We start from the raw sequence: 9,837 nt of genomic DNA, 5'->3' as shown, positions 1-9,837 counted from the left end.
TTAAAGGACTTTTAAATGAAGAAAATTTAATTAAAACTACTACTACTACTATTAAAATTAATTGTTCAGTTATTTAAATAACTGTGTTTTATTATTTTAATCCGCTTTCACACGCTTTTTTTATTATTGTTAAAGAGACAATCGCGTGACGTCTGTGTGTGTGTGCGCGCGCACGGCGGACAGCTGAAGGTGCACATGCACGATAGGGCAATGGCTGAAAGAGAGCAGAATACTGAAGGATTAACCAATAAACCGTCAATACATGAACAGAAACAGACGGAAGAGTCAAACTCATCGGCTGACAGTAAACAGAAGGAAGAGGACTATGGCTACAGTTTATATCCCGGAAGAGCAAGCAGCAAGTATAAAGAGGGCTCGATCGGAGAGAGTTTGTTCACCTTTAAACACAAGTGTCATATCATGCTGCAGTTCGCCATGGACACTAGTAAGACAAGACAACTACAAAGTATTTTATCTGTGCATGCATTTCATGTTAAATATGATTACAATTATATTTACAATATGGTCAAAGTCTATGCATACATAACACCATGCATTGCAGTGGAGTGCAAAGATATTAAATAATAGATAATAGACAGGTCATATGAGAGATCATGCATTAAAGCAGCAAACACGCGTCATATCTGTACGATAAGGTTAGGGTCTATCTCCAGTTACACATAACAACATCAGACCTGTGCATGAGGAGCATACATGCATTAAGGAACAGTTCACCCAAAAATGAAAATTCTCTCATCATTTATTCACCCTCATGCCATCCCAGATGTGTGTGACTTTCTTTCTTCTGCTGAACACAAATGAAGATTTTTAGAAGAATATTTCAGCTCTGTAGGTCCATATAATGCAAGTGAATGGTGACCAGAACTTTGAAGCTCCAAAAAGCACATAAAGGCAGCATAAAAGTAATACATAATACTCCAGTGGTTTAACCCATGTCTTCAGAATTGATATGATAGGTGTGGGTGAGAAACAGATCAATATTTAAGTCTTTTTTACTGTAAATCTACAGCTTTGACCAGCCCAAACCAGTAGGTGGCGATATGCACAAAGAATGTGAATCGGCAAAAAACAAAAGAAGAAAGTGAAAGTGGAGATTTATAGTAAAAAAGGACTTAAATATTGATTAAAGTTTCTCACCCACACCTATCATATCAGTTCAGAAGACATGGATTAAACCACTGGAGTCGAATAGATTACTTTTATGCTGCCTTTATGTGCTTTTTTGAGCTGCAAAGTTCTGGTCACCATTCACTTGCATTATATGGACCTACAGAGCTGAAATATTCTTCTAAAAATCTTCATTTGTGTTGTGCAGAAGAAAGAAAGTCATACACAACTGGGATGGCATGAGGGTGAGTAAATGATGAGAGAATTTACATTTTTGGGTGAACTATCCCTTTAATCCCTTTTCACTGTAATGCATGCATTCTAATGTTAAAGGTTAATCCTATGCATGCATTACAGTGATAAACAAAGTTAATTAGAAACAGACAGGGACAGTGAGCGTGCATGATTGATACTGACAATGCATACATCATTTATTGCCGTGCAATGAGGATGCATTTTAAAACAAACATTTATAGACTACATATAGTTAGTTTTAAACAACTTTTAAGTTAGATGTTTGTGTCATACAGAATCATAATTATCGGCTGAGAAAAAGAAGGAAACTTCTATTAATTGCAGCTTGTGCATGTCCTCCGTTTGCATAAGATGAACTCTGCAATAATCATTTTACTGTCTCTCGTTCAGGTCCGTATGCAAAACTCCTGCTGGGTGCCATGAAGAGCTCCGGCTGGTAAGAAAACTGTCACATGGACTTTCTATCCAGCTGTCAGTGCTGCATGTTGTTGACATATTTTTATTGATTTCTTCTCAGTACAGTATTTAAAGACAGACATTTCTCATGTGAGGACTGTGATGGGACCGTCAGTGGTGGATTTGATGCCGCGACCTCTCAGGTGAGTCAAAACAACTCTTTATCACCTGTTCTGCACGGAAGGTTGATTAATGAAGTGAACTGATGTCACGATGACTTTGTGTTCTTAACTGAAGAACATTCATTTTTATCATATGTGCTTGTGTTATATCATAATAATAATAATAAACTAACATTCTCTCGTCTGTGTGTGTCAGATTGTTTTATGTCAGAACAACATTCACCAGCAGGCTCATATGAACCGAGTCGTGACTCATGAACTGATTCACGCGTTTGATCACTGCAGAGCTCGAGTCGACTGGTTCACCAACTTCAGACATCTGGCCTGTTCAGAGGTCAGAGGTCGTCACTTTCTGCTCACTCTGTCGTTTGCATCATTAAACCTTCAAAAAGTATTCTTATATGACTCTTAAATGCTCTGAAAGACGCTTTTTGTTTGGTTTCTTCAGATCCGGGCGGCCAATCTGAGCGGCGACTGCTCGTTCGTGAATGAGATTTCAAGATTTAACTTTGGCCTCAAGGAACATCATCAGGTAACGTGTGTGATTCGATAATTTAAATGGAAAATTGTCTGAAAGTGAGCTAAATCTGACAAAATCTACATTTGGCAAAAAATGATTTTTAGTATGTTTAGTTTAAGATTTCTTTTAGGGTTTTTGTTGGTCTGTAGTCATTAAAGTCTATAGCATGCCCTCATTTAGATTGCCAGCGTGTTAGTCTGAGAACGAGAGATAAAATGTGTATATCAGAGATTATTTTGATATCTTGATTATCACCGTATGCAAGAAAGAAAGTCATGCTGTGAATCCAACGTTTTCTCCTCCGATTGCCGCAGCAATGCGTTCGGGGCCGTGCACTGCGTTCAATCCTCGCCGTACGGAAGGTGAGCAGGGAGGAGGCGGAGCGAGTGGTTGACGAGGTGTTTGACAGCTGTTTCAATGACCACGCCCCCTTCGGCCGCATCCCACACAGCAAGAAAGATGCCAAGTTTGCCTACAGGGACTTTGAGAACAGAGATCGTTATTATGCAAACCTGTAAACAGCATTATTAAATGTTTTATTCTCCCAAATGTGCTTTATTACGTCTTTATTGAAGAGCAAAGTACAAGAGACTGAACTTTAATTTACACTTGACTGCTGAAAGACAAATATCAGAGCTCTGTTCCCAAACGGAGTCCTGTTACATGTGTACTTCGGTGAAACATCACTAGATTATGTTGTGCTTATTCATCATTAAGCAGTGTCATAAGCACTTTTGTCATCAAATTAGAATTTTGCCTGACAGCAAATATAATGTTCTTTAACTAATCATCAGTTTGAAAGGGATGAAAACATTTGAATTTATTGATGAATTAAAGTTGTATGATGTCAAATCCAGTGGAGCTTTCTCTATCAGATGTTCATAAAGGTTTTTATTAACTTTATAAAAGCCACAGTGTCGATGTCCACATCAGCATGAGATGTTTATATATGGGCAGAAACTGATTTTTTTTTTTCTATGATTATCTGTGAACAATTTAACAAGTGTTTGAACTTTCCACATATGACACTGAACAATGTTAATTGTTTCACAGTTCTATTTGCATTGAAATTTCAAGAATTAAAAATTAAATGAACGTGCTTTTATGTCTTTTTCTTTATAAGTAAAAAGAGATCACATTTTGCTTATGTTTTCTGCACCGATAGAGCAGCGTCCTCATGGTGGCGCTGTTGCTGTGCGTTTGATGTGATGTGTCATTTACCGAGAGTCTGATTATGAGCTAATGTGAGCCAAGACTAAGAATACACTTCAATATGAGCAGACTCTATAACAACCAGATCATGTGATCGAAGCGGAGCGGTAATAATCCACTCCATGTGTGTGCGCTCCGGTCAAGTGCCGCTCATTCAGAGATTATATTCTTCTCATCACAATTATACAGAGCGGTTATCTGAGTTACCGTAGACTTTGTCAGATATACTCAAACTAGCCCGTCGGCACCAACAATCATCCATGCGATTATCTAATCAGCCAATCGTGTCGCAGCAGTGTATAAAATCATGCAGATACGGGTCAGGAGCTTCAATTAATGTTCACATCAACCATCAGAATGGGGAAAAAATGTGATCTCAGTGATTTGGACCGTGGCATGATTGTTGATGCCAGACGGGCTGTTTTGAGTATTTCTGACAAAGTCTACGGTAACGCAGATAACCGCTCTGTACAATTGTGATGGGTTTGGGTTATTGCTATTCTGAGATGCGGGTTGGCGCTGTTTTGGCAGCATGAGGGGGGCCTACACAAAATTAGGCAGGTGCTTTTAATGTCGTGGCTGCTCGGTGTATGTCATTGGACATCTTCAAATAATGCCATAACATTTGTTTTCAGTTCTAATTACCTTCATTTACTTTAATCAAGTCATCAAACATGCAAGTGATAAAACAGATGTGTGTTGTTACTTTATTAATATTCCCTACAGTTTTATATGTAGGAATCATATGCAATCTAAAGGACTGTGGTTATTTATATAAGAATTATTAGATTCGTTTTTCCTGATATTTTTAAAGCACATAAAGTGAATCTGGACTTCATATGTGCTCAGAAGATCATGTGTTGTGCGTGCGCTCTTCGTGTGTGTTCGGAAGAACATGCGTTGCACGTGCGCTCTTCGTGTGTGTTCGGAAGAACATGCGTTGCACGTGCGCTCTTCGTGTGTGTTCGGAAGATCATGTGTTGCGCATGCGCTCTACATGTGTGTTCGGAAGATCATGTGTTGTGCGTGCGCTCTGCATGTGTGTTCGGAAGATCATGTGTTGTGCATGCGGAAGATCATGTGTTGTACGTGCGCTCTGCATGTGTGTTCGGAAGATCATGTGTTGTGTGTGCGGAAGATCATGTGTTGTGCGTGCGCTATTCATGTGTGTTCGGAAGATCATGTGTTGTGCGTGCGGAAGATCATGTGTTGTGCGTGCGCTCTGCATGTGTGTTCGGAAGATCATGTGTTGTGCGTGCGGAAGATCATGTGTTGTGCGTGCACTATTCATGTGTGTTCGGAAGATCATGTGTTGTGCGTGCGGAAGATCATGTGTTGTGCGTGCGCTTTTCATGTGTGTTCGGAAGATCATGTGCTGTGCGTGCGCTCTGCATACGTGTTCGGAAGATCGTGTGTTGTGCGTGCGCTCTTCGTGTGTGTTCGGAAGATCATGTGTTGTGCGTGTGCTCTGCGTGTGTGTTCGGAAGATCACGTGTTGTGCGTGTGCTCTTCGTGTGTGTTCGGAAGATCATGTGTTGTGCGTGTGCTCTTCGTGTGTGTTCGGAAGATCGTGTGTTGTGCGTGTGCTCTGCGTGTGTGTTCGGAAGATCGTGTGTTGTGCGTGTGCTCTGCGTGTGTGTTCGGAAGATCATGTGTTGTGCGTGCGCTCTTCATGTGTGTTCGGAAGATCATGTGTTGTGCGTGTGCTCTTCGTGTGTGTTCGGAAGATCATGTGTTGTGCGTGCGCGCTTCGTGTGTGTTCGGAAGATCATGTGTTGTGCGTGCGCGCTTCGTGTGTGTTCGGAAGATCATGTGTTGTGCGTGTGCTCTTCGTGTGTGTTCGGAAGATCATGTGTTGTGCGTGCGCGCTTCGTGTGTGTTCGGAAGATCGTGTTGTGCGTGCGGAAGATCATGTGTTGTGCGTGCGCGCTTCGTGTGTGTTTGGAAGATCGTGTGTTGTGCATGCGCTCTGCGTGTGTGTTCGGAAGATCGTGTGTTGTGCATGCGCTCTTCGTGTGTGTTCAGAAGATCATGTGTTGTGCGTGTGGAAGATCATGCGTTGTGCGTGCGCTCTGCGTGTGTGTTCGGAAGATCATGTGTTGTGCGTGCGCTCTGCATGTGTGTTCGGAAGATCATGTGTTGTGCGTGCGCTCTTCATGTGTGTTTGGAAGATCATATGTTGTGTGTGCGCTCTTCATGTGTGTTCGGAAGATCACGTGTTGTGCGTGCGCTCTTTGCGTGTGTTTGGAAGATCATGTGTTGTGCGTGCGCTCTGCATGTGTGTTCGGAAGATCATGTGTTGTGCGTGCGCTCTGCATGTGTGTTCGGAAGATCATGTGTTGTGCATGCGCTCTGCATGTGTGTTCGGAAGATCATGTGTTGTGCGTGCGCTCTGCATGTGTGTTCGGAAGATCATGTGTTGTGCGTGCGCTATTCATGTGTGTTCGGAAGATCATGTGTTGTGCATGCGGAAGATCATGTGTTGTGCCTGCGCTTTTCGTGTGTGTTCGGAAGATCATGTGTTGTGTGTTCGGAAGATCATGTGTTGTGTGTGCGCTCTTCGTGTGTGTTCGGAAGATCGTGCGTTGTGCGTGTGCTCTTCGTGTGTGTTCGGAAGATCATGCGTTGTGCATGCGCTCTTCGTGTGTGTTCGGAAGATCATGTGTTGTGCATGCGCTCTTCATGTGTGTTCCGAAGATCATGCGTTGTGCGTGCGCTCTTCATGTGTGTTCTGAAGATCATGAGTTGTGCATGCACTCTTCATGTGTGTTCAGAAGATCATGTGTTGTGCATGCGCTCTTCATGTGTGTTCGGAAGATCATGTGTTGTGCATGCGCTCTTCATGTGTGTTCGGAAGATCATGTGTTGTGCGTGCGCTCTTCATGTGTGTTCGGAAGATCATGTGTTGTGCATGCGCTCTTCATGTGTGTTCGTTGTGCGTGCGCTCTTCGTGTGTGTTCGGAAAATCGTGCGTTGTGCGTGCGCTCTTCGTGTGTGTTCGGAAGATCGTGCGTTGTGCGTGCGCTCTTCATGTGTGTTCGGAAGATCATATGTTGTGCATGCGCTCTTCATGTGTGTTCGGAAGATCATGTGTTGTGCGTGCGCTCTTCATGTGTGTTCGGAAGATCATGTGTTGTGCGTGCGCTCTTCATGTGTGTTCGGAAGATCATATGTTGTGCGTGCGCTCTTCATGTGTGTTCGGAAGATCATATGTTGTGCGTGCGCTCTTCATGTGTGTTCGGAAGATCATATGTTGTGCGTGCGCTCTTCATGTGTGTTCGGAAGATCATGTGTTGTGCGTGCGCTCTTCATGTGTGTTCGGAAGATCATATGTTGTGCGTGCACTCTTCATGTGTGTTCGGAAGATCATGTGTTGTGCGTGCGCTCTTCATGTGTGTTCGGAAGATCATATGTTGTGCGTGCACTCTTCGCTCAATAAAGGTGGCGCAATCGGCCTCCTCGACCCCTCCAACAATTCACTTATATAGTCTTCTCATATGTAAAGGTAAAATCATGATAATGATTAAAATATTTGATATAAAATCAAACTAACACATGTCTGGGTGTACATAATTTCCCCAAAATATCTTCTAATCTTTCTTAAAAGATTAGTCATTAGTTCAAATGTCTGATAACGAGCTCATAAATGGAAACAGGAGTGATCGAGCAGGGAGAGATCAACAATATGCAGTGTTGTGAGTCCCAAGGGTAAAGGAGTGAGAAAATCTGCTCCAAAAATGCAAAATATCATGCAGGTGTTGCTGTCAGAAACCGCATAGCAGGTCTACGTCAGGCCAGCTGTAGCCATTCTGAAGTTACCTAACGGCAGAGAAAATCCCTATTTCTCAATCAGCTGTTAAGAGAACAGGTCAACACTTTCAAACAACAGATGTTGTTGCCAGACAGAAGGATCTGGAAGGCCCAAAGCCTCTTCATGCAGTGATGACCACCTGCTGAAATGTAGTTCTCAAAGACAGTTTGAAGCCACCAACATTGAGTGGAACAACATCGACTCTTCTTTCTGTAAAAAGCTGTCTGCAAGTTTACCCACAAGGCTTAAATGTTTAAAGAAATCAAAGGGAGAAACTATCCCATACTAGGTTACTTAATCTAATTTCCTGACCAGTGATTTGTGGTTAGGACCATTAAAAGCGTCATGTTTTGCCATTTTGGGCTTGGCACATTTGTTTCGCCCAGGAGAGTACATTAATTCTTCTGTTAAAACTCGTGATTTATTTTCCACAGATGCGGTTAGTAAGTGATCACAGTAAAATCATGTTAACACACATATTGTTTATGTCTTGTGTCTATACTTTTGAAACAGTGAGTATTTTAATGTTTACAGATTACTGACCCCATTGACTTCCATTGTAAGTGTCTCACTGGAACACACATTTATCACAAATGCTGTCGATTGAGCTTAACTTGTATTGAACTCGGAATATTTCTTTAACATGCTCAATGTCATTTATTTAGTAACTAATTTAATTAGTGACCTAGAAATAGAGCAACATCTAAAACTCTGTGTCTCATTGTGAGGCCAAACAAACATGGTAGTACCATTCTGGCACTTTTTTGTAAGAACTGTTTAAATGTGCTGCTTTGCTTCAAGGACAGAGATGAGGTCGACATCCACCACTGGACTGTCTGATAAAAGTCATTCCGGTCACAGTGGTCCAAAACTGCTGCAGGTGTTTGAGGAATCTGCCGAGGGAACATGACTGACGACCCCAAACACACCAGCCAGATGAATGTGACCCGAGTCCGTCCCTGATGACGGATGAGACCCATTCAGCAGCTGAACTCAGTCACGCTGCAGGAGATGTGAAGCAGAACGACATGGACTGAGGGATTCAAACAGCCGTTCAGATCACTCTCGAGTCATCGTGAGGGCTCTTCAGTCTGTTCCCGAGACTGGATAACAAGCACTTTAAAAGTGAGGAGACATGTTGACCTTGCTAAATGAGGACATGTAGTACCATAGGCTTCTACTGTTTTCAATTATAAAACAGATTAACTGCAAACTACAGCAAAGTAAACACACACACACACATAAGTGAATGCAAATCAAATGGCCAATTAACATAAACTCATTTGCAGTGAAGCTTCATTCATCCCTCTTTCTAATCAAACAATAAACACAATGAGACGTTGACCTCCACTGAACATTCCTCGGCCGGTTGTTTACACGTTCAGTATCCCGCGCTGACCTGATATCCACAGGGGGTTCATTATCGGGGAGTGAACGCCCCCTCGGCCTGATGCACACCAGCAGTATGACCCCTCAACATCATCAGCTGATCTTCTCATTCTCATTAAAACAGAGATGTGAGCGACAGGTCAAAGGTCAGCTGTGCTATCTCAAAGGCGTTATATTAGACCAACAACATATTTCTCCACTCCATCAGAAGCACGTGAGTTCACTTCTGTGCTGTCTGACCTCCGAAACGACGCACCATATTCATTTGATTCAGTGTATAATGCACATTTACTTTATAAAAGCTTACTGTGGTGGTAACATGGTACTTTAAGATGTACTATGGTACTGAATGATGAACATGTATTCATAAGGTACTCCGAGAGACTTAAAGCTCTTCTGGAAATCATGTCTAATGGCTCACTGAACTCAAGCTTAGTTGAGTGTGAAATCAGGAAGACAAACTTCAAACTGCAGCAGCTCACACGTCAGAATGTGAATCTTGTCCACGAGGTGGCGCTGTTTCATTACATTAATGTCATTGTTTTTCAAACACATGCACTCTGTTTCCTGAGCAGTAACACATGTACTAACTTGTCCAATCAAGTACATATTAAATACTGTTCTTAGTGAGTTCAGAGTCTGTCTGTCTATCTTTCTGTCTGTCTGTCTGTCTGACTGTGTCAGTCAATCTGTCTGTATATCTGTCTACATATGTGACTGTCGGTCTGCCTGCCACTCTGCCCTCTATCTTGTCCAATCGAGTGCATATTAAATACTGTTCTTAGTGAGTTCAGAGTCTGTCTGTCTGTCTAACTGTCTGTCAATCTGTCTGTCTGTCAACCTGTCTGTCTAACTGTCTGTCTGTCTGTCTGTCAGTCAATCTGTCTGTCTATCTATCTGTCTGTCAGTCTGTCTGTGTCAGTCAATCTGTCTGTCTATCTGTC

General features: G+C 42.3%; 1 protein-coding gene across 2 annotated transcripts in view; it reads left to right on the top strand.

The window, feature by feature from the left end:
• Positions 1-3,580, top strand: part of LOC127436451 (mitochondrial inner membrane protease ATP23 homolog) — a 30,444-nt gene extending 26,864 nt beyond the window's left edge. Inside the window, exons 2-7 of one of the 2 annotated variants that reach the window (XM_051690617.1) lie at positions 136-445; positions 1,774-1,819; positions 1,901-1,982; positions 2,158-2,295; positions 2,410-2,493; positions 2,796-3,580. In XM_051690617.1, the coding sequence (XP_051546577.1) occupies positions 136-445; positions 1,774-1,819; positions 1,901-1,982; positions 2,158-2,295; positions 2,410-2,493; positions 2,796-2,999 (864 nt within the window). In that variant the 3' untranslated portion in view covers positions 3,000-3,580. The remainder of the gene's footprint in view (positions 1-135; positions 446-1,773; positions 1,820-1,900; positions 1,983-2,157; positions 2,296-2,409; positions 2,494-2,795) is intronic. The other variant, XM_051690618.1, reaches the window with a different exon arrangement.
• Positions 3,581-9,837: the final 6,257 nt, after the last annotated feature.

Source organism: Myxocyprinus asiaticus, chromosome 47 (genome assembly GCF_019703515.2).
Source record: "Myxocyprinus asiaticus isolate MX2 ecotype Aquarium Trade chromosome 47, UBuf_Myxa_2, whole genome shotgun sequence".
In the NCBI taxonomy this organism is placed as follows: domain Eukaryota; kingdom Metazoa; phylum Chordata; class Actinopteri; order Cypriniformes; family Catostomidae; genus Myxocyprinus; species Myxocyprinus asiaticus.
Note: the sequence above shows the minus strand (reverse complement) of the source record. Positions and strands in the feature narration are given on the sequence as shown.